This window comes from Olea europaea, chromosome 5 (assembly GCF_002742605.1).
Source record: "Olea europaea var. sylvestris chromosome 5, O_europaea_v1, whole genome shotgun sequence".
NCBI classification, from domain to species: domain Eukaryota; kingdom Viridiplantae; phylum Streptophyta; class Magnoliopsida; order Lamiales; family Oleaceae; genus Olea; species Olea europaea.
The window spans coordinates 5,008,522-5,034,103 of record NC_036241.1 but is presented as its reverse complement, the minus strand read 5'-3'; the positions used below and the strand labels follow the sequence as shown (position 1 = coordinate 5,034,103).

Genomic DNA, 25,582 nt, shown 5'->3' with positions numbered 1-25,582 from the left:
AAAATAAATTAAATTATTTAAATTTCATCAAAAAATAATCCCTCACATTTTTAGCACATGAATCGATTTCGTCAGTTCCTGCTGCCAGAGCTCGACGCCAAATAATTTCTTGAGTATAACACAATAATTTTCGATGCCCATCTTTTCCTTCCCCTTCTTCATCATGGTGGTCTTTTTTATCATACGGATGCCATGAATCTCCAATATGTTTAGGCACACATATTTTGGTAATATAGGTTGTACCAAATGTCAAAAGTAAAGATATGAACCATACCAGTATCGGTTCTGAAAAATAAACATTAAAAATTAAAATATTTTATTGAGATTCGTAGGTGTTCATATTATGTAAAAGAAAAAAATCATAGTATTTGACCTGCTTCGATTTTTTCCAATGCCTCGAGCATGGCCTTGTTGTCCAGTAAGACGGTCTGCTAGGTTTTAAATCCAGGGTTTGAATCCAGGTGCTGTGTGTCAGCACCTGGATGGTTGTTACTGTTGACATTTTCCTATGTATCCAATAATTTTTTGACAAGTGTATTCTGGTTCTAAACCCTGTATTTAAGCCCTATCATTGTAGCATTTTTCCTTGTTGTCACGTTTCTGAAACAACTACGATCACACAGAGTTTTTTGTCCAGAAAACATATACTCGTGTTAACTACTCGAGGCTCTTGTTCTCTTTTGTTTTATGCATATTAAATTCTATAAAGATATTAATAGATAAAATCATCATGTGCTCCCAAAAAAAAATAAAATGGATTTTAAATATTTTCGTTATTAGAAAGACTATGCCCTCAATTCCCCCAACCATATACATGGTATTCTAGGTCCCCTTTGTTTTCTTTTTTTTAAAAAAAAAAATTGAGGGAGAGAAGATTGTTTGCAACGAATATATACATAATCAAGCGCAAATCTTACAAATGAGTTAAATGATCTTAATAGATTGAAAATGTCTAAAGACACTTTTTTTTTTTTTTCAAAATTTTTAAATTTCAAGCACTCGAGTAAAATGAAAAATAAAAACTTATAACAACAACCTCATTATCAAACTCGGCAAATAATAGTATTGAATGGAACTACTCTTGCCCTCTCCTCCCCACAACCCACTCGACCACAATTTTTCCCGTTTCATATGTTTAATAAATTACGAATCCTATTTCACAAGAGGGATACTCTAATTGAAAAGTAAATTCCACTAAGGACCTTTTTGATAGACTTCTTTTTTCATGAAAATTTTCCACCCAAATGGTATGTTTGATAGTCAAAAAATTTCATGTAATTGGTTTTCCAATTACCCCCAACGTGACCACATTTTCTTGGTTTTTAAGGAATCGATTTTCCTTTAGTTTTGGTGGAAATTGGATTTTCCAACTTCTTTTTTTTAATTTTTTTGAAACAAATTCTATCCACAATTGTAACAAATTATATCTTTTTAATTGATAATTTTCATAAAAAAATAAAGTCAAACGAAGACAAAAAAAATCCAAAATTTCAACATTTTTCAGATAAAAAACTATACCAATCAAACGAACCCTAAATGTATCTTATAAGTAATCAGACGAGTTACTTCAATATTCACAACTCTAACAATCAAAGAGGAGAAGAAACATACCTTTGAAGGGAGTGGATTCCATGTTCTATAATGATAGAAATGATAACAAAAACTGCACAAACAATGGCCACAGCCCATGTGGGAGTTTCTTCAAGAGACCTATCTCCTGCACCTGGAGCCAAGAATTCAATTCAACTCATCAAATTTTTCTTCCAAAAATTGTCAAATTAATGGACAGAATGCCAAATTACTGACGAATCAGAGGCCAATTTGATTTTGTCAGTAGTTACTATGTCATTTTTACATGGAATTTCTGAAAAAATAAGGACAAAACTTGGTTTTGTAAATAAGAGTATTTAAGCCGCGGCCGGCTATCGCCTATCAGTGACAATTGGAGAATTGAATTCAACGATGGTGGAAATGTTTATGTCATAATTAATTAGTAACAACATACATTTCACTTATAATTGAATTAAGTCTATAACTTTACTTATTTTCTTGATGTTGACCTAGAGCCTATTTGAACAAGAAACGTTATTTATAGTTAAAACTTAATTAGCTACTTATAAGTTAAAGTCTTTATGCTTAGCCAAACACGCACGAAAGAATTATTGGCTTTATGAACATTTTTTTTCCAGTTTTCCAGAAAGAAACAATAAAATTTTCAATTTTTAATTCCAGAATTTGTTGTTTGGGTCCTGACAGTCAATTAGAATTTCTAATCAAGTTTAATAATTAATTTAAATTACACATTTTATAGAATCCACGACTTTTTAATCACATATTTTATTATTTTTTATTAAAATCTACTAAAAATCTGATTTTTAATCCACACCAAACAGGATTTTATTTTACTTAGAAAAGTTTGTAGTAGAGGTTCCACACCTTTTAAAAATGTGTAATCAAGTGATAAACCTTTTAATCTCAGCATCTACATCCAAAATTTTGCAATAAATGTGCACTGAAAAGACATCTAATAATTGGGATCCAAAAATTTGTTAGTTGACCAACCTTTGGCCTTAATTTGAATAATTTAATGAAGTGTAAACCAATCTTTTACCATTTAACTAATTAAAATAATAAAAAATAGAAATAAAAACAAAAAATAAATAAGAAGAGAACCATTGAGTTACATTTCATTTTTTTTATCTCCTATTTTTAATCACACAATCTTTCATAAAATAATATAATACGTAAATCGAAAACTTTTCATTCATTTTTAACCACTCATTTTTCAAAAAAAAAAATACTATTTCACTCATTTTCATTTCAAAAAATGGGGACCAAACGGGCCATTCCCAACGCATTCTAACCCTACCCAGCCATCAAAATCGCTACTAGCTAGGAATTCCAATCACCATTCTCAAACCCTCATTCTTCTTTGAAAAATTCTTCAAAGTGTTATATCACTTGTTTGATTGCCAGAGGCTGGTACATTGACACCTTCTCTTCATATAAGCAAATCGAGAGGCAAAATTGTGAAGCAGATCTCTAAAATTCTCCCTCCCTTTTGCTTTTCCAATTTCAAATGTCTATATATTTGTTGGGCTGCTGGAGAGGCGGTGTGGCCCAAGAAATTTCTTGCTGACATTGTGGTGAAGTGGGGAATTTCTTGATAGTATGCCAAATAGCATATTTTTGCTATTATAGAACAATGATTTATAATAAATAAATTCAGATTTTATTTATTTAGTATTGTTGCATGTTATTTAACATTAGGCATACTAATAAATATGTCAATGATCATTTGCAATAATATAAGTTGAGCGCTTATGGTGAAGCACAACGTGAAACAATTTTTATTTGATCTTAAAAAAATTGTTTACAATCTCAATGCATAAGCATGGTACCTTTCACTGAAATATTGTAGTATTGGCTTATTTACTATTAATGATTGAGATTTATTTTTATTGTAACAATAATTTGTTGGTGACAATATTATACATGAAGTGTACTAAGTGGACTGCACGTCGAATTTGATTTTATAACATGAATGTACGGAGAATTAAATGTTTCTTGATCACCAGGTATTTTCATCTAAATTTCTTGACAACGGCTATGTACATATTTTTGTGATTGTAATAGTTCTTTGGTTCATTCAAAATTTAGATTAAACTTATAACTAAAAATTCATATTAAAGTTATAACTAACTAAAACTAATTAAATACTATAGTCTTTGATAATGGTGCAAAAAAAATTGATCGTATGAAATTTTGCAAGTGTACTGGTATTGTAGATGAATAATAAAGTTATGAATAAGATATCACACAGAGATTGTATGTAATTCAGGATCAATTAATTATAACTCTAATCAAATAACCTAGTTTTGATTGTCAATTCTATGCTAATTTATCTAATTAAACTAAGTATTCTTAAGAATAAATTATGAAAGCTTTTGTAAGATTAGATTGAGTGATTACTAAAACTTCGAATTCCTCTTATTAATCAAATTTAATGTAACTCTATATTCATGATAATATGTATACATTCTTGTTGATCAATGCTCTAAAATTATTTAATATTTTCTGCCGATTAGAATTAAATATATTACCTCATGTGATCTTTTTATATTCCTATGAAAGAGGCAAATATGAAAGCACACATTAAAACATCTATTGAAATCACGCAATGCCTATAGGACCTCACAACAAATGTGATAACATGCTATTTATTATATTATATCTCTCATTAACAGTAAAACTCAAACATGAGTCTAGTTAGTGATCAAGTAATTGAAATGCATTAAGTCTTACAACAATTATCCAAGAATAAACACATGTTGGATGTCAAAATATTGAAATTGTTGAAAAATAATTAGTTGCAGTAACTTGCAGAACCAGTAAAATGTAGAAATAAATTTATTGACTGATTGAGTCTCATGACAGCACTATGTTCTAAAGTGAAAATTGTCGGCCGCTAACTGTTGCAATCTTTGTGGAGAATCACTCTCAGTATACAACGATCAAACAAACCACTTGTGCAGCTTTCAAAACTTTCAAGTGTACTTTAAAAAAAAAGTACACTCGAGTATAAAAATTAATTTTTTTAATGTGTTTTTTTAAAAGCCATATGAGTGTTTATATAGTCGGAATAGATATAACAGCTTCCACCATAATTCAAAAAAAATTTGCAGTTTTTAATGAAATGAGAATAATGGTTCTTGATAGTGGGTTGTTGAAAATTTGTCATATTATACTGACTAGTTTGATCCATTAAATAATTTCGAAAATGATTAAAATAAATAAAAAATAATTATTTTAATCAAGAAAGTCTAAGAGCCCAAGCCCAAGGCACTAATCAAAAACTTTTCTATTATTGTGTGGGATGTAATCCAAACCCCCAACGTCCTACACAAATTTCACACTTTCTATCACTTGGACATTTCATCTGAATTACTTATTTTTTTCACATATTATATTTATTGTATAAATATCTAACAGAAATCATGTTGAAACTTTATAGTAAGGATTCATTTATGTTTTAGTAACTTAAAGCTTAGCATAGCATTAAAAAATCTCAAGAAATTATGTTTGTTTTATGAAGCATCACCCGAATTTTGATAAATGAAAAGAGAGAGAGAGAGAGAGAGGAGAGTTTTGTAATCTAATTGGCCCATGCACATGCATGGATATCTTGCTTGTGCATGCATGGCCAAGCAAGGTTAGACTTTGGTTTCAAAAAATTGACCCTTGCACACTCTGTTGTTTGCGCATGGATGGGCACTTTGGGGACCAATTGCAAAAGCAAGATCAGCCTTTGGTTCCAAAAAATTGACCCTTGCGCACTCTGTTGTGTGCGCATGGCTGGGCTCTGTAGTTGGTCCCTGAACTTCTTTAAGGGTTGATATGGTCCTTTTTCGTGCAAATTTAGTTGTTTATCTTTGATTGTTGTCCAATTGACTTCCCACATTCTTCAGTCTAAATCAACTATTGAATATTTACACTTTGACTCTCGAACTTTAGAAATCTTCCTTTAGGCTCCAATTTCACCTATTTCACTCCAAGTGAAATCAAATTTAGGTTTTTCCTACAATAATCAATATCTAAACAAGTTGAGTACTAATCAATTCAAACGAACACCTAAATATTCATTTTTTATGGCTTAAATAGGTGTAAAAATTAAACCTACCATAAACTAATTATGTTAATGTTAAGTATTCCATACATATCTTATGTTACATGTTAAAATTGCACATTATTGGAAGCTCAATACATGGAAGTTTCAATTGAATTGGAGAAAATTATTAAGTGGTTTAATAATTTTATCCTCCAACTTTAGGAATGGCAAAATAAATAGAAATTAATGAAACTCAAGTTTTATGTGAGAAAAACTTTAATGAAATGAATGATTTTCAAAGATTGATTCAATCAAAAGTTTTTCAAAGAGAGTTGATAAAGATGAATAAGATATATTGATCTAATTTAGTGCTTGTTTCGTACAGATTTTAAGTCAATTAAGATCAATTTTTTGACCGTTATTTCATCATTCTAGTCGTCATTTTTGAATTCTTCTCTTTTAGGTAAGACCTACTTTATCTCTAATGATAAAAAAAATCAATTATCAAAATTCCTACCAAACAGGCACTTAGTTCAAGAGTATCTCACTTAAAGTGCTCTCAAAAGTATATAACGAATGTAAAGTGAAGTGGTATTTATAGCAGTCAAAACACCAAACTTTCTAACTAATCGGACAACTCATCTGAATGTCTGCATTCTGAATCGGATAGCCAAACTAGCTATTGTACATCAAAATTCAAAACAGTTGAAAAGTGACAGTTGTACGAACTGAACATCCGATAGACTCAACCGGACATTCACTTCGACAGATTTTCCCAAATTTTTCTTTTTTGATTGTTTTGAAAAATGTAGGCCTTTAAATGACTTTTTTACTTTATTTTTCAAGGTAAATGATATTGTAAAAAATTTAAATATCAAGTTGAAATTCTTACCTTTAAAAATAATAATTTTTATGCAAGAATTTTTAAGAAGTGATTTTTTTTATGCATAAAAATTTGTGCTTTGAGGTTTTAATGATTCATTACTAAAGATTAATGCATTTTACCTTTACATATGAATCTAGATGTCTAATGTTGAAGTTCTTCATCTTCGAGTGATTTGACATAAATACTTGGCTTCCATCATCCTTTTCTTTTTTTCTTTTTTTTTTCCTTTTTTGTAGATTGTCCAATACGAATAATTTGGTAGCAATCTTATTGTTATAATTGATCAACTTTGCAATAATAGCTAAGAAAATTCAATTCAATTTGTTGGAGATAAAAATAAATTGTTTATTATAACCAAAACATGAAGTTAATCATAGATCAACAACAGGATCGATTGTTGAGAAGGATGTGAGAAGCTATTCCTTGTAAAGCTATATCCCCCAATTGTACTATCAGTTCAATGTTTCACTAATCCCAATATTCCATTTTTGCAAGATTGTGTCCGACCATTTGAGGAAGAAAATGTCGTCGAACTCCGATGACTGGTGTACAACTAGAATAGTCGTGGACCGTGTTCATGTTTGTTGCTCTTCATTCCTCAATTTGGTCGGCTTTCGATCACATTTCCTTACTCAAATGGTCGAATACAATCCTGCAAAAATGGAAGATTGAGATTAGAGAAACATCGAGCAGGTGATACAATTGGGAGATATAAATTTATAAATAGCAGCTTCTCACATCCTTCTCAACAATCTACCCTATCTTAGTACATATTTTAGTTGTACATAGGTGAGATGAGTGAATTGAATGCTAAGGTATTTTTTTAGACTGAAGTTGAGGGCATAAAATTGGGCTTAAAGAAATTTTTGGGCTGCATTTCACATATAGTAATTTTGGTGAGTTAGATGGTTTGTTTGAGTTGTAATTTTTATAATGATGATAATTTGTCACATGATTTCTGTGTAACACATCGACAATAAAGGGAACGTAAACTAGCGAATGATGGGTGGAGTGCAACTCTCTAAGATGAGTAATGATTGCAAAGAATTTTGAAGTTCGATGAGTAAATTATAACCATAGTATTAGTTGGGTAAGTAATAAAATATTTTACTTTGACTTATCAAACAATATTTTACTTTGAATAGTCTGACTGTGCTATAATTTTTTTAACGGTTGTAATCTATCATTTGGGGAATGGGATTTGACATGTCAGTGATAAGGAGAATGGAATTTGACAAATGACATTATGCCCTTGTTTGAGCTCCATTCTTTGTAAAAAAAAATACATTTTTAAACAGTATTTTGACATCATTTCAATCACACATTCTTCAAAAAAATAATATTAGACGTAAATTCAAAACTTATTTATTTTTTAATTACATATTTCACATCAATACACTATTCAAAAATACATTTTTATGACAAAAAATGGAGCACAAACAAGGGCAATATGATGTAAACGAATAAAGTTCAACGAGCATTACGAATCACTTTTAAAAAACTTAGTGAGCATAGGGGCCGTTTGGGAGTGATTTTTCACCAAAAAAATTGATTTTTTTACCGTTATTTCACTATTCCAACTAGGAGTGGGCATTTGTACTGGAGCCGAATCTCCCGAACCAAAAGGTTCTCGTTCGGTTAAAAAAATAAATAAATACGAATTGAAATCGAAAATCGAGAACCGATTGGGTCTGGATCGATTTTTGGTTCTTGAATTGGAACCATGGGTAATCAGATGGAACCGATTTCATTGTAATTTTTTTTATTTTTAATAATTAATAGATTGAATAAAAAATTACAAAATTTGATAATTATAGACTGTAACTTAAAAACTAAATGGGTTTCTTAATTCAACCTAAAGAAAATATTAAATCCAAATCTTTTGGCCCATTTTAGTTAGAAAATCCAAATATATAAATCTTGCTCAAAAGGAATTTGCCCACTGCCCAAACCTATAAAGAATTATATTCCCCTGTTGGTTGCCTCCTTTCCCAATTCCTTTTTGGCATTCTCTTCCATCAAACAATGGCTTCGTCACCAACACCAATACCAACACCAACACCACAGTTAACCAACTTGTAATGAAAATAAAAATTTGAATCTGAAAATAAACATGTAATGAAAAGTAATATGCCAACTTGTCAGCGTCTATGTTGAACAGTTTTGCCACTCTTTTTAATTAATTTTAAGAGGAGTTGCCGATTTATTCTATTTGTGTTTAATGGTTCATTGTACTCCACGTCTTTATTGTATCCATTTATCAAGAAATCTGAACAATTTTTCTTGCAGCCATGATCTTATAGTTCACCTTTTTTTTCTTTTATTATCTATAATATGATGAATTGGGATTAAAATGTTGGAGCTTAATGGATTAATAAATAATCCCAATTATTAATTAAACTTGAAAATTATTAATAAATAATCTTAGTACTTAATGAATTATTAATCAGTGATTAATAATTACCTGTTTTCTAGAATTGACGTATTATTTGATTTTTTATAATTATATGATTGAAATTCAAAGGATACTGGGCTCAGCTTAGTTTTTGGATTCATTTGTCATTGAAAATCAATCAAAATTCTCAAGCTGTTGATTTATGGATTCGTTCAAGTCTAAGTTTATCTTCAAGTCTCTATCATGCAACAAATAGTACTATTACTTGTGGTGTGCCCTTACTATTGTTTTCTATTCAATAGAAAAATTTGTGGTGTGCCTTTATTATTTTTTTCCTCTTCAAATTAAATTTGTTACGGGTTAGCAAAATAATTTAGTTTTTGTAGATGTATGATGAGACACCTGGAACTAAAAAGAGAACAAAGACAAGGTTAGCAATTTGGTTGAGATTTACTAAGGTATGTAATGGGGAAACATCAAAATGCAATTATTGTGAAAAGTCCTTCAAAGTAATTCAAAAGGAGGTACTTCTAGAATGTGGAAGCATTTGCATAGTTGTCACGCATATAAGGCTACTCAGTTTGGTGATCAACAAAAGACCTTAACTCGACAGAGAAATGATGGTGGTAATGGTGATGGTAGCATGTTTAATCTTACAGCATCGGTCTATAATAAAGAAGAATGTAGAAGATATCTAGTTAGGATGATTATATTGATGAATTGCCCTTTTCCTTTGTGGAGGGTGTGGGTTTTAAAGAGTTTGTGCAAAAACTCAATCCTAAGTTGGATATTCCTTCTCGAATAACAATTGCTAGGGATGTGCTCTATCTTTATAGTGAGACAAAGGAATCATTGAAGAATAAACTTATTCAGGATAGGCAAAGGGTTGCTCTTACCACTGATTGTTGGACATCAATTAGAAATATCAATTACATGGTAATCAGAGCACACTTTATTAATAGAACTTGGAAATTACATAAGAGGATTTCGAGCTTTTCCGTTGTTCCAGATCATAAAGGGGAGACAATAGGAAAACTTGTTGAAAATAGTTTGCTTGATTAGGGGATAGAGCATGTGTCGACTATTATCGTTGACAATGCAAATGCAAATGATACAGCAATCATTTATGTGAAAAACAAGTTGAAGAATTGGAAAGCCGATTGGATGATTTTGGGTGGTGCTTATTTGCATGTTAGGTGTTCGACACATATTATTAATTTGATTGTTAATGACGGGTTGAAGGAGCTTAACCACTCCATAGCAAGTATTCGAAATGCTATAAAATATTTTTGATCATCTCCTTCTAGGCATATGAAGTTTAAAGCTTGTGTTGAAAGAAAGAAGATTGGTTGCAAAAAGCTCACCGTTCTAGATGTACCTACTAGATGTAATTCAACCTTTTTAATGTTGGATGGTGCATCGAATTTTCAGAAAGCATTTGAACGGATGGAGGGAGAGGATGGATTTTATTATAAATATTTTGACGAATGTGAAAATGGACACGAAAGAGAAGGACCACCTACTAGTGATGATTGGGATAAGGAAAATTTGCCAAATTTTTAAGATTTTTTTATGAAGTCACTTTGAAGTTTAGTTCATTAAGAAGTATAGCGTGCAATATAAAGGTGAAGTTTGACAAGTATTGGGGTACAATTGAGAAAATGAACAAACTTTTACTTTTAGCAATTGTACTTGATCCTAGGTACAAATTTGAGTATGTTGCATATTGTGCAAGTATCTTATATGATGACAACAAGGTGGATGTGTTAAAAAATGAAGTTATGAAAATGTTGTATGCTTTATACAATGAATACAAGGGACAAGACGATATTGACGGTGGAATTGGTGGTAGTAATTCTAATAATGGACTAACTTCTGTTGATGGTTCAGATGATGATGAAGATAGAGATGGAGATGATATAAGTCCATTTAATCAAGTTGACATACGGTACAAAAAATTGAAAACTAGCAATGTGGATTTAGCTGGAAAAGATAAGATTGAAAAATATTTAGGAGAAAGTACTGAAGACCCTGCAAATGAAAATTTGACATTTTATATTGATGAAAGATTAATAGTGAAAGATTTAGTGCTTTATCTGAGGTAGTAAGGGATGTGCTTGCCATTCCCATCTTTACGGTTGCTTCTAAGTCAGCATTTAGCTCGAGTGGACGGATTCTTGATTCATTTAGGAGTTCTTTAACTCCTAAAACAGTTGAGGCATTGATTTGCACACAAAATTGGTTACGTGAAGAATCTAGACTTTTGAAAGTAACCCAAGATGGAATTTGTATTGAAGAGACTGAGTTTTACGAGAAAATTGAGACAAATAAGTAAACATTGTTTTTCCATATTCTTATATTGCATTTTGTTAATCTCATAAATTTTAGTTTTGTTAAACTTGTAATGATTATTATATTTTAATTATGTCTTGTAGATTTTGTTAATGCCACAACTCATGGAATGGATGTCTAAATGGTTGGTGCGACACAAATCACATGGATTAGTGTATGCGACTCGGAATCTATTGAGAATATTTATCATCTGGAGTTTGTGGTTAACATTTTATGGCTCTTTTGATGACATTATTTTGTTGTTTAACTTCTCCCGTTGGTTTTAAAATTTTTTGAACTTCTGATTATTATCATAATAAGATGATCATATTAATGCTCTTTTAAGTTTTAAAGCTCTGTTTAATGCTGGTCCTATACTTCTACAAAGTTCTTTTAAGTTTTAACTAGTTTTTAATGTTCTTTTAAGGCTAGTCTTATTAATTTCTTGTGTAACTTTTAATCTGTTAAGGATTTATTTACGTCTTGGACGATTAGTCCATTAATGTGAGTTACTAAATCTAATGACATAATGGATAGTTTGTGATAATTTGTCTAATTACTTGGTTGGATTTACTAAATATGTATTCAAAAAAATATTATGGGTAAAACTGAACCCAAACCCAAACCGAAACCGATGGTTCAGGTTTGGATTTGGACCCAATAATTACATGGAACCAAATGGATACATTTATAAAGTATCCGAAATATAATGGTATTTCTGGGTATTGAAATACTCGAACTGACCCGCTCGACGCCCACCTCTAATTCCAGCCATAAAATTTGACTTCTTCTCTCACAAATGATCCTCATTTTTTTCCTTACGATCAAAAAATCAATTCCCACAATCGCTCCAACATGAGTAATTATTGAAACATAAAGTTCCCAATATAGGTGAAGTTCTGTGCGTGGGAGTTAGAGGTAATCCTCGATAACATCGAACAAAAAAAATAAAATAAAATAGCTTGTTTATATTGCTATTTCACACTGTGTTCTTCTTTCTTCTCACTTTCCTCGCTCACTTCGCCTTACACAATGACTGCTGTATCGAATTCAATTGTGATATCTAAAACCTCTGCGCTTTGTCTATCATCTGGTACTCATTCAAATATATTTCATTTCGATAACGATAAACTAACATGTATTTTCATATTCGACGATCGATGTGTGTTTTCCGATATCCCTTCAATGCTTTTGATTATTTTGGTGCTTTTTTAAGTGGAGGATGGGAATTTGAAAATAGTTAAAAAAATGTTCAATAATTGAATCGGGACGTGGGTTTTTGATTGATTACCTTTTCTTTTCTTTTCTTTTGCTAGAACACGATTGTAGGTTTTCCGAAACAGGATGAAAGATTACAGCTCTTAGTCTACTTTGCTTTCATATTCGATGATCAATGTGCGTTCTGTGTCTCTTCTTTGCTGTTTTAATTATTTTAGTACTTTTTCCTTTTTAAGAACTACATAGGATTTGAAGATTGTGGAAAGCAGTTGAATAATTATACCAGGAAGCTTTTATTCACCTTTTCGATAAGTATGTGTAATGGGTTTTACGGAATAACATGAAAGATTACAGCTCCGTGGTAAAAAGAATATTTAAAAATTTTGTTGATTATCGCTTTATCAAGAAGGTAAAAAAGTCAAACTGGATTTGTTGGGATTGGTATTTATTATGTTAATTGTGTGTGTAAAAACCACAATCATCATATCTTGTGTTATGCTAACTTCCTTTTTCTAGTGGGGAGAGGATCTTTCTATTAGCGGGAGAAGAACAGTCTAATTACTTGGAGTCTTGGAGGCTAACTGGTAAAGATTCGGAGGAATTCTATGAAAAATAAAATGAAATTCTTGTGTATCATTAAATTCTTCAAACCTTCAGTTCTAGTGAGTAGGATCTGGATGGCTTTCTAGTGAGAATTTACTAGCTTTGGGATATAATGCTTTTGGGAACTCCAATAAGGAAGTAATAACAATCTACGAGAATCCATTATCCACCCACAACATTTTTCGCGAGATGCATAAATCAAGAGCAGCTTATACAGCTTGCCTCTTTCTTATTTTGATGTTCATGTTTGAAGTGTCTTCCTCTGTTGGCAAAATATTAGAGAAACTATTTGGTGGAAGGTAAAAGTATAATTTTGTGAATTGAGAACAAATCCAAAAGTCTTGTCAAATGTCGAGGGCTGAGAATCAGAATCCTTGGATATCAAGACTTACTGGGCAAATGGATATAAGGTTTCCTGTAGAGCAAGATGCTTTGTGCAAGAATCCTTTGGTGGGCAAGTACAGGTGTGAGTGGAGCTCACAAAGACTTTAATAATCCTCTAGGGTTGGGTTCTTTGGAAGCATTATGAAAATTAGGAGTGATTTTGATAAGACTCTAGAGAAGAAAACTGAACTGGAAAGGAATGTTCGATTGAATTGAAATGCAGTGAATTGCAGAATTAGAAGTGATTGCAAGATTCCTTCCTTTCAATCAATATTTGCCTGCCTACTATGCCTATCCTTGTTCTTATTTATAGCCAATTCCTAACTGATTTTCTCCCCGCCACTTGCTTCATAACAGAATTCTGTTTCCCTTTCTCTCGCCTGTTGTCCTCCTCCTTTCTTGAATCTTCTAGAATATATGAACCATATTGGGGGCTTATCAATACCCCCGGGGGTTCAAAGACACCTGGTCCTCAAGGTGGAAGTCAGGAAATTGTTGAAGAATCGAGTCCAATGATTCCCCCATGTAGCATCTGATGGAGGTAAATCTTTTCACTGTATAAGTACTTCCTTGCTTGAGGCCTGCCCTGTTGCTGAACTCCGAACTCCCAAGACCTGTTCAGGCTCAACCCATTCCAGATTCTCAGTTAGGTGGTGAGGAAGCAGTGGACTTTCTGTGTTTGTCCCCAAAGCCTTTCTCAGCTGTGATACATGAAAGACAGGGTATATGGCTGCAGCAGGGGGTAGTCGTAAGTGGTAAGCAACCGGTCCCACTCGTTTTATAATTTCAAATGGACCGAAATACTTAGGCCCCAGCTTTTCGTTCTGCCTTTTCGCCAACGAACGGAGGCGGTATGGGCGTAACTTTACATACATCAATTCCCCCACTTCAAACTAAATATCCCGGTGATGTTTATCTACCTCCACTTTCATTTTGTCCTGAGCTCTAAGGAGATGCGTTTTCAGCTCGTCCAGCACATTGTCTCGGTTCCATAGTTGCTGTTCCACCGAGTCAACTGCTGTTCTACTGCCATAGTGAATTAATGGTGGAGGTTCCCTCCCATAAACTACTTTGAACGAGGTAGTGTTGGTTGATGCGTGAAAGGCAGTGTTATACCAATATTCCGCCCAAGGTAACCATGTGGACCAGATTTTGGGTTTATCATAAGAGAAACACCTCAAATATGCCTCCACGCACCTATTTACCACTTTCGTCTGCTCGTCAGTCTGCGGATGGTAAGCTGTACTACGCCGGAGGTAAGTTCCCTGCAGCCTAAATAGTATTATCCAAAATTGAGTTAAAAATACTTTATCCTGATGAGAGAGGATAGAGTGGGGAATACCATGGAGACGCACCACTTCTTTAACGAAGACTGCCGCGACGCTGCAGGCCGTGAATGGATGTCTTAATAGCAGGAAGTGCCCGTATTTACTTAAACAATCGACGACCACCAGGATGGAGTTAAACCCACTTGATTTAGGAAGTCCTTCCACAAAGTCCATTGAAATGTTGTCCCATACCAAATTGGGGATGGGTAGAGGTTGCAAGAGTCCAGCTGGCAAGAGTGCGATAGTTTTGTTTTGTTGGCGTACCGGGCACTCTTCCACAAATTTCTGAACATCCTTTATAGAGCAGTTTCCCTTGTTCGACTGAATACCGAGGGTGTGCTTCCCGAGTTGTCCTGTAGTTCCTTCTTCAGTTTAGACATCAGTGGGTCACCTTCAACTTTAGGTCTCAATCAACTGAACATCCAGAATTTAAGGGCCGGGAATTCGAGACAAGGCATCTACTGCTTTATTCTCAATCCCTGGATGGTATTGAATCTCGAATTCATACCCTATAAGCTTGGTTATCCAATGCTGGAATTCCCCAGGTATTGTTCTCTGCTCAAGGAGATACTTGAGGCTACGCTAATCTATGCGGACGATGAACTTTCTTCCCAAAACATAGTGGCTTCACTTCTGAATAGCCAACACGATAGCCATCAACTCCTTTCATAAATGGATTTTTGCTGGGATTGGCCTAGTAATACCTGACTTGGAAAATGCAATGGGTCGTTGACTTTGCATAAGTACCGCCCCCAATCCATAGCCCGAAGCATCAGTCTCGATAACGAACGGTTGCGAGAAATTTGGAAGGGCTAAGACTGGGACTGTAGTCATGGCCCTTTTTAAACTGTGGAAGGCTACATCTGCCTTTTCACTCCACCCAAAAGCATCTTTCTTCAACTAATCCATGAGAGGTCAAGCAATGGTGCCATATCCTGCCACAAACCTCCGATAGTAGCCTGTTAACCCTTGAAAACCTCGAAGTTCCAGAAATTGCAAAGAACCGGCCAATTACTCCTTCTGTTGAATCAAGATGCCCTAAATACTTGATGTGATGTTGGGCAAATAGACATTTTCTTGCGTTGGCACATAGTTTGTTCTTTTCCAGAGCTTTGAAGACTAGGTCCAAGTATTGTTCGTGGGCTGGCAAATCTTTACTATACACCAAAATGTCATCAAAAAACACAAGTACAAACTTCCTTTGGTAATCTCGGAATACCTGATTAATTAACGATTGAAATGTCACTGGGGCATTAGTAAGGCCGAATGACATTACTAAGAACCCATAATGTCCTTCGTGTATCCTGAAGGCAATTTTAGGCACATCTTCCTTCCTCACTCTAATTTGGTGATACCCTGACTTCAAATCCAATTTGGAGAACACGGTCGCTCCATGTAGCTCATCCAACAACTCATCGATCACTAGAATGGGAAATTTGTCCGAAATCATTACTTTGTTCAATGAACGATAATCTACACAGAAGCACAGATGCCGTCCTTTTTTACTAGTAGCACGGGGCTTAAGAATGGGCTGACACTGAGTTGAATTATCTTCGTGGCAGCATCTCTTTGACCAACCTCTCGATCTCATTTTTCTGGAAATGCAGGTATCAGAAAGGCCTTACACTAATTGGATCCGACCCAACCTTCAAAGTAATTGTATGGTCCGTATCACGGGCGGGAGGTAATTTCGATGTTTCTGCAAACACTTGCTAGTGCTGCTGCAGTAATTTTGACACCCCTGCAGATAGCCCTTTCTTTTTACCCATCATGCCCCCACACTCCAGAGGATGCTCCATCTCTACCCACACTCCTTGTCCTTCGTTCAACAAGGCCTTCATCATAGCCCTCAAGGATACCCCATACTTGTTCAACCCCTGGCCCCCCCAACGTCATCCAGTTTTCCCCATCCGGATCTTCATTATTAGCAATTTCCAATTGACCTCCATACACCCCAAACTCCCTAGCCATTGCATCCCCAGTACTACGTCGGTGTTGCCCAACTCAAGGGGTAAGAAGTCTTCCATGATGGTTAGCCCCTGCAATCTAAGTACTATTTCTTTACAAATTCCCTTACCTGTCAACGATTCCCCTATTCCCATGTTGACCCCATAGTTATTTGTAGTTGTAATCGGCAAACCCAATCTTTGGACCATTTCCTGGGAAATAAAATTGCAGGTCGCTCCAGAGTTGACTAGTATGACCACGTCGCTGGGCCCGACGTCCCTTTGAGCTTCATAGTTTCGGGCGTAGTAAGCCCTACCATCGAATTGAGGGATAGTTCCACTTTTTCACCTACCTCTAGCGGGGGTTCCTCCTCTATAGACTCATATGTAGCCTCAACTTCTTCACCCCCTTGAACCAGAAGCACCCGGAGCTCCCTATTTTTGCATTGATCGCCCACCGTGTACCGCTCTTCACAACGGAAGCACAAACCCTTATCTATCCTCATTTTCCACTCCGCATCGGACATCCTCTTGATTGAAGCTTCCCTTCATTGGCTCGCTCCTCTCTCATCCACTGTTACCATCTTTGTTGGGAACGATTCACTGCTAGCTGGGTTCGAGTGGATGTTCGGGTGGATTTTGTATCCTCTTTGGGCTATGGGCTCTTTGAATTTTTGGAGAACAACATTCCTGTCTTCTACCTTGTAGAATGTTTCCATAATCTGGCCCAATCCCCTTAGGTCCAAAAGTCTAACCTTTGCCTTAATGTCCAATTTTAGCCATTTAAGAACGTGCTCTTCATTACCTCCTTCAGTATGCCAGTCAACGGGGTAGCAAGCATCTTGAATTCACGCCAATATTCTGCAACTGTTCTACCCTAGTTGATGGCCATAAATTTTTGAACAAGCTGTCGTCCTGTGTCGATCGAAACCACAGCAAGAGTTGCTATCGAAATTGCTGTCAACTCCGAAATGGTTCCTTGGCCTCTGCCCACTGGAGCCGCAACAGTGCGTCTCCGTCCAAACTCGCTATGACAACTCCCATCTTCTCCTTCTTCGTTAACCCAGTCACCTCAAAATACCTCTCCGTTGGGAAGAGCCACCCATCTTGGTTATCACCACTGAAAATAGGCATCTCCAATTTCCTTACCCACTGCCATTGATCCTCTTCTCTGTTGAGATCGCTTTCCATGGCCACTCTCCCGATATTAGCTTCTCCTGATCCTTCCGGCCACTTGTCCTTGTTCAGCACATGTTGAACGTTCTCTGCTCTAAGGTGGTTATGGGTCAGATTCGGCCCTTCCATAATGCTACCAACCCTTTCGCTGTTGCTGTTCGGTCCCCTCCTTGGTGATAAAAAGGGCAGCCACAAACTTCCTAGTCTCCTCTACCGCTAGCATCATTTTGGCCATATTCTGGCCCCGGTAGGCATTGCAATTCTATTTTGATATCCTCCACCTCCTTTACCACCAGTTCTATCCTACCCTCTATCTTCTTTTGGGCCATTGGACCGAACGTGCTCTGATACCAATTTGATAAGACTCTAGAGAAGAAAATTGAATTTGAAAGGAATGTCGATTGAATTGAAATGCAGTGAATTACAGAGTAAGTGATTACAAGACTCCTTCCTTTCCCTCAATATTTGCCTACCTACTATGCCTCTCCTTGCTCTTATTTATAGCCAATTCCTAACTGATTTTCTCCCCGCCACTTGCTTCATAACAGAATTCTGTTTCCCTTTCTCCCGCCTATTGTCCTCCACCCTTCTTGAATCTTTTAGAGTATGTGAACCATATTGGGGGCTTATCAGGTTTCTTGTTGGAAGGTGGTGCAAGTGTGAAAGTTTGGGAGCATAATGGAGAGCAATTTAGGTGAAGAATTCCCAACCTTTTCAGAATTTTTGTACAGTGTGCATAGATAGGATGGTGTTGTTGAGAGAGTTCCCAATTATGTCACCTCTTGGATGGACTTTCTTAATATTCTTTATCGATCTTTTTTGTCTGTGAAGAGGTATCTTCCCTGTTTCTTGTAAGGTATGATTTTTGAATTTAACAAAGAATTCTAAAATGCTCCCAAACAGGCTCTTAAGTATCCATTTTTCTTTTCTCTTCGAAAAAAAAAATTAATAAAAAAAAAATTAAAAAAAAATTAATTTGATTATTCCGAGACATTTATTTTTCAGCTTGTAATTAAATTTCGGGGTAAGTAAGATTAAAGTGCGAATTCATCAACGTATTTGGCATTTTGGAGGATATGTTTAAGCCACTATACAGTTATGAATTCCAGCGGCCATTAATACACAACACAGGATATTATTCAAAATCTTCAGTTGAATTCCAGAAAGCAAAGCGATCCCTGCCCTTTTATATTAGTTAATGCAGTAAAGCATGTTTTGGTTAAAATTCCATCTCCTTTTGGATTCTGAAGGATTTTATCCATGCTTTGTTTTAGTAGCTTGATATTTTAGTGCATATTGTGAACTTGTCCAGCTTGTCAAGGCTCCTTCTATTTGTCTAGTAGAATAGCTGGAATGAAAAATTTATAGTTTTTTTCCTTTTATGTTGACACTTGTAAAATATTGCTATTTGTTCATATGTGCTCACTCAACTATTCTCCATAAAATATACGGATGGTCGTCTTTGGCTTATTATGCTTTATTACTTTGGCTCTGAACATAACTTTGTATCTTGTACTAGGTTCTTCTTTAAAATCAGTGGACCACGATGCAACTATTATGGGCCCCAACAACTCGTCCTTCGGTTTGAAAGGCTCGAGGAAATCATCTGCCCCGAAAAGGAAACTCACTCTTCAAGCAAGTTACAGGTATGTGTCATCATCGGCTTGTTTATTTGTTTGTTTGTTGTTATGATATCAGTTGACCTTTGGTTTTTGCACGGCAGCACAAGTATACAAGGTATTGAGGGTTTCTATTGGTTGCCGAGTAACATTTCGTTAATATTTTAGACTTGAAATTCAATTTCTCAGGATGTAGACCTGCTGCTAGCTTTCTTATTTTCTGTGGACCAACGAGCTTTTGAATGAAAGAACCAGGATCAAAGTGAAAATATCATCAAATAATCAGAAGAAAAAGCACGATTCGCACTTTTTCGTTTTTAAATGTATATCAAGTGAAGTTCTAACGATATCTTCTTGCGTTTTATGTTTATTGTCAGTGATAGGCCAAGCAGTGGAAGCATCTTTGTTGGTGGATTTGTTTTGGGGGGATTAATCGTTGGCACACTAAGTTGTGTGTATGCACCACAGGTGATTATAATCGAACAATTATAAATGGGTACATTTATCTTTGCACGGATGTTACACCTCTCTCTACTATGCATTTTCTTCTTACTCTGAATCCTGGAAACTTATTGTAATTAGAATAAATTGCACGGATTGTCATCCCTAACATGTACCATCATTTACTCTTTTCTATCCCTGACATTTCTTTTTTGGCATTAAGCTCCTAAATGTTTCATTTTTAGGCGTAAATGACCCTTACTGAGGTAGGGAGCTTAATGACAAAAACAAAAATCAGGTAGAAACAACATGTTAGGGATTAAAATGTAGATGGGGATGTGCCTAGGGGACAACAATTTATCCTGATAGATATTTCTACTTGTAATAGTATTAAGGTCCTAACGTGTTGATGCATGCTTGCATACTGCATCTAGGGGAAGGAAGCTAACAATTCATAACTAGATATTTCCAATGGTCCTCTCTTAATAGGGACTGAAATCCTGCCATTTTTCCTACTCATTGCCTCCCTTATTTTGCCTTCGTCAAAGGGGTTACTCCATAACAAGCACATTATCTCACTGGAATGTAATCTGAAGATATAAGATGAAAGATTGCTGGTTGAAATTATATATTACTGCTCTATCCTATCTTTCACAGATTAGCAAGGCCTTGGCTGGTGCTACTGCTGACAAAAAGGATCTCATGAGGAAATTGCCCAAATTCATCTACGACGAAGAAAAAGCTTTGGAGGTAAGTGTTTTTTCTTTTTACATGAAGTCTTCTAGTAGGTAGGATCCCTCTTTCCTCCTGTTCACTGTTCTCTTCTGATGGAAACTTGTGTTCAAATTCAGTCCTGGTAACCTGAGCGATTTGTCTGCTTGCGTTTCTTTTGAAGGAAAATAAAATATTTTGCTCACCAGCTGAGACTTGAGCTAGATGCAATGATCGTAGTTTAAGTTCATGTTGTCCATGGAAGAATCATATCATAATTAATGCATGAAGTTTCCTCGAATAATGCTGCATATAGGCAAATGAATTTAGAAGCTGTTAAAAGAAAGTGTTAAAAACCATTAACGCCCCACCCTACCCACACAAAAGAAACATCCCACTAAATAAATAAATAAATAAATGTGGGAAAAATGAACAATGAATAAAGGAGATTTGAAACTATTACCTTCCATTTTCAATTGTAGTGTATGGGCCTTGAAACTTTCTGAAAAAGAATTAAGTAATGAGACTGCAAAGTCACTTAATAATAAAAAAATTTCTTAACTTTACTTGGCTACCACAGAAATTCAATTGCTAGCCTATTTTGGATTTGATTAATATAAACATTGCAGTAGCTATTTATTTAAAACATTTATCAAAATTTGTTGAAATTGTCAAGATAATAAGAAAGTTGTATAAAAGCTAAATATAATCGCCTAGAAATTTACTGCAGCGGAAATTAGAAGGAAGTCTGTCATAATTTATTCATGAACTAAAATCACATTTTGAGCTTGTTTTGGCTAAGCACAACATGTTTACCTGCATAAGTAAGTTTTAAAATAAATATTTTCCATATTAGTCAAAGTTGATAATAAGTTGAAGGTAAGAGTTTCTTTCAAAATAAGTGACACATTTTTCTTTTGAGTAAGAAAAAAGTATATTCAAACATGTTTGGGAAAAAAGTGACTTAAAACTAAATTTTAATTTTTTTAAAGATTGCCAAAGATGTTCTTTTTCGGCTGCATTATCTATAGTAGCATTGTTTGTTGCATCATTGCTTTAACATATCCTGGGGTAGCCAGTTTCCCGTATTATCCATCATTTTGACACAATTGCATACTATCCTATTCACAGAGGCAACGCAAGAAACTAGCTGAGAAGATTGAACAGCTAAACTCAGCCATAGACAACGTGTCCAATCAATTGCAATCTGACGAACCTCCAAATGGAGCGGCTGTGAACGTAGATGATATGGAAGCTCTCATATAAGACCATTGAGTTGTTTTCTTTGGAACTCGGCTTGTCTTCTTGTACTATGCTTAATTCAGATAACAGTTGAGGCTGAAATTTTAGGATTTTCATCTTTGCTTTTGTAGTCGAGTTGTTGGTTTTTATCAGTTGATGTGGATCTGCATAATGATAATTCAACTTCTTGTTATTCATTTCTTCGTTTCTATGAAACATAGAATTGAACGCATTAATAATGTTTGAAGGTGGTTGTTCTATTCAATGTTGATTTGTTTCAGTTCATGGTTTGAGATTCTTTGTTGACCTGTAAATCTTTTTCACCGAAGAGTCTAATGTATAAGACGAAATAGTTCATGAAAAATGAAGGCCTCTTTTTGGGGGGAAAAAAGAGGCAAAATTCAATATGACCCTTCCTTTACGTCATAATGCAGCTAATGGTAATGTACATTTAGTTGACAACGCTACTTGTATATAATGGAGTTACTCAATGGTTTACATATAGATAGGGTGTTAAAAAGAGAATGATGAAGTTTATTTTTTATTTATTTATTTATTTTTTGGTTGAAGGAATTCTAACTCAATAATATCTCACCGCATCTTGTGTATGTAAATCGTTATATAAATCATTATAGACATGTAGCACAACCGCCTTTAGTTACTCCACCCCACCCTTGTCTTGCTCTGCACGCTCTCTCCTTCTCGGGAAAGGCCAGCCTATGAGTCTGGAAAGGCCCCACCATGCCTAGCGCATCGCATTTCTCTTGGCCCACAGGCTCGTCCCAAGGTGAGCCAAGTTGATTACTGTGTTAATTTTTCTCATCCAATTATTAGTGAAAAGTCCGGAACAGTTCGTCTACAAGCCAGGCTGACTAGCATCGGGCTTTTTGAGGGCTTGGATGACCCGGGCAGTCGGGCCCCTTTGACACTACTGGGAAGGAAACTTGCAAGAATTACAAAACAAAAATGGGTTGAATAATCTGTGCTTCAGAATTTTATGGTACAGAGAAAAACATGATCTTATCTGATATTAATCTTCAAATACAATCCTAAATATTCATTATTTTAATTCATTTACAACAAGCTTTCCTTTACAAATTTAGATTTTCTTGAATAGTGAAAAACCATATATATCTAAGAAGCTGTTCTTGTAGTTTGTTTTAGTTGCTGCAACCATGGCTACCTATGCAGCTCTGGCTTCTTCAAGAATCCCTCCCAACACCAGGCTTCCTTGAAAGACCTTCCATTCATTTCCTACTCAATGCTTCTCTAAGGTCATCTTCCTTCCTCTTTGTGCAATGCATGACGCGTTCGACTTTGTGAAACCTAATAGTACTGTGTTTCTATTCTATAATTGCAATTTTGATCATATTTTTAAGTCATCCAAATATTCCTACTAAATAAAAGGATTTTAAGAGGCCAGTCTTTTGGAAGCGTAAGACTACCTTGTACTCTTCTCCGTTATAGCAAAACTCTGCATTGATAAAGTGGATATACTCTTCAACTTGAGGATAAACTGAACTATTATAAATATTTGTACGCTTGGCTTGTTCTCTCATTTTGTTTTAGTTCATTATTACTCGTTTAAGTAGGCACTAAGGCTTAATCCGTAACACCATGGACCGAGTTTTAGTCTGTTTAATACTGAATGCAAGTTTCTGTTCAACTGTTTCTTTCTGGCTGTGCAGAAGCTGGAAATGGCTGAATACTGTGGTCTTAGGTCCAGTGGCTGTATGACCTTTGCCAAGAATGCTAGGAAGGCTTTCTTTTCTGATGCAGTGGCAGCCCAACTCACTCCAAAGGTATTCTTTTTATCTCTGTTTAAATAATTAACCTAATATTTATTATTCTGCTCCTTTCTTCAACTGTATATAATAAGTCTATTAGGATGGACATTACGGTGGTTATCGGTTATATCAAGTTAAAGGATTTTGCCACTTTGCTAGAAGAAATTTAATAGTTGCAGTGGCATAATCCGAGATGACAACAAATGATTTGATGGAAAAGTTTACTGTATTTAAAACGGTCCAGTGATGAAATGTCATATAGAATTATGTCAAGAATTATGGCACTGTAGTATGATTGCTAGTTCTGATGGTAGAATGATTAAGTTGACGCATACTTCTTTCCATTACTGAATCGGGCGTATCCTGTTGTTTCTGTCTAACATTAGACTACAGGATCAACCCCTGTCAAGGGACAAACCGTTGCCAAATTGAAGGTTGCCATCAAAGATTTTGGATGCATTGGCAGGAATTTCCTCCGCTGCTGGCATGCCGCAAAGACTCACCACTCAAGATGGTTGTCGTCAATGACAGTGGTGTCAAAAACGTGAGTTAAGCATGGTTTTCTTTGTAAGCCATTAATAGTGGCCTTTTTAGTCCTAAAAACTCTGATTTGTCGAGTTCGCAAATTGCATATTAAATACAGGCATCTCACTTGTTGAAGTATGACTCAATGCTTGGCACATTCAAGGCAGATGTTAAAATAGTTGACAATTAAACCATCAGCATCGACGGGAAGCCCATAAAGGTTGTCTCTAACAGTGACCCTCTCAAACTTCCTTGGGCTGAGCTCAGCATTGACATTGTTATTGAGGTAGCGCTCTCGTCCAATCCTCTAGTTGATGAGGACATCCAATTTTAATTAATTTTAGCAATTTTAATTATTTTAGTTGGAACTTAGGTTATTTTAATTTCATGGACTTTTGTATTGGGCTTGGCCCTAGGTTTGCATTATTTTTCCAGTATTTAAACCTATCTTACATTGTTATTTGAGTTAATGAATTTGATGAAATAAAAGAGTTGGCTTCAGCCGTTTCTCCTCTCTCCCCGCCTCTGCCTTCTTCTTCTCTTCTCCTCCCCTTCCCTTCTTGTTATTTACTAATTCAGTAATCTCCCTACATCAAATTGGTATCAGAGCAAACCTTGGACAGCAATTCACGCAGCACCAATACAGAATCCGTTGCTGCAGACAAAACAAAGCTTCAACCGCCTCTTCAGCCCAGCTTCAACCGTTTCGGTCATGGTCATGGCTTCCCTCCTGTCAACGTACTAACATCGTGCCGGTTTGTCTTCACTCAAATACCGCCACCACAACAATACCCAGTTTTCAAATCCCGCCACCACAACAATACCCAGTTTGCTGCAGAACCCAGCCCCTCGTTCCGATACCTTCTACATACAACCAACCTACCGGAATTGCTGCCGAACAATTGGAACAAAGACCGAGCCGCCGCAGACCGTGACTCCAAATGGGCCGCGTCAGTTCGCCAATTGCACCATCAGTTACCACCACAGTCCAGCACCCAAAACCGCACTACAGAATAACCTTACAATCGCTGCACACCCACCGCCGCTGCACACTCACCGCGCCGCCCACAGTAAAACCGCAGTCACCGGAGCTTACCGCAGTCAGCGATGTCCAGTCGCCCACCTCGCCGCCGGTCGACCCCTGTCTTGGCTTGGAGTGTAAACAGAGTTGTTTACGGGTTGAGTGATCGTTGTATGGGTTTTATTTTATTGTTGGGTTGGGTTAATTAATTGATTTATTAATTGAGTGGGTTGGTTATTAATTATTAATTGGGTTTGGGTTTGATTGAGATTTTGATTGTAATTTAGGCCCAAATTTGTAAAATGGGCTCATTTATTATTTTGTTATTCTGATTTTGTATTATTATTAAAAAAAAAAAAAA

At 35.4% G+C, this 25,582-nt stretch overlaps 1 protein-coding gene and 1 pseudogene across 1 annotated transcript; both read left to right on the top strand.

The window, feature by feature from the left end:
- Positions 1 to 12,168: 12,168 nt before the first annotated feature.
- Positions 12,169 to 22,179, top strand: LOC111394467. Its single transcript, XM_023020302.1, has 5 exons — positions 12,169 to 12,313; positions 19,395 to 19,521; positions 19,872 to 19,962; positions 20,593 to 20,685; positions 21,778 to 22,179. The coding sequence occupies exons 1-5, from the start codon at positions 12,253 to 12,255 to the stop codon at positions 21,910 to 21,912; spliced, it is 507 nt and encodes a 168-aa protein (XP_022876070.1). The 5' UTR covers positions 12,169 to 12,252; the 3' UTR covers positions 21,913 to 22,179.
- Positions 22,180 to 23,012: 833 nt separating this feature from the next.
- Positions 23,013 to 25,582, top strand: part of LOC111394466 — a 9,613-nt pseudogene continuing 7,043 nt past the window's right edge.

Excerpts from the sequence above, each read along its gene's own strand:
- LOC111394467 (XM_023020302.1), top strand. The coding sequence starts at position 12,253 with ATGACTGCTGTATCGAATTCAATTGTGATATCTAAAACCTCTGCGCTT. Across the intron at positions 12,314-19,394 it reads TGCGCTTTGTCTATCATCTG|GTTCTTCTTTAAAATCAGTG; the intron begins GTACTCATTCAA and ends ATCTTGTACTAG. Across the intron at positions 19,963-20,592 it reads GTTGTGTGTATGCACCACAG|ATTAGCAAGGCCTTGGCTGG; the intron begins GTGATTATAATC and ends TATCTTTCACAG.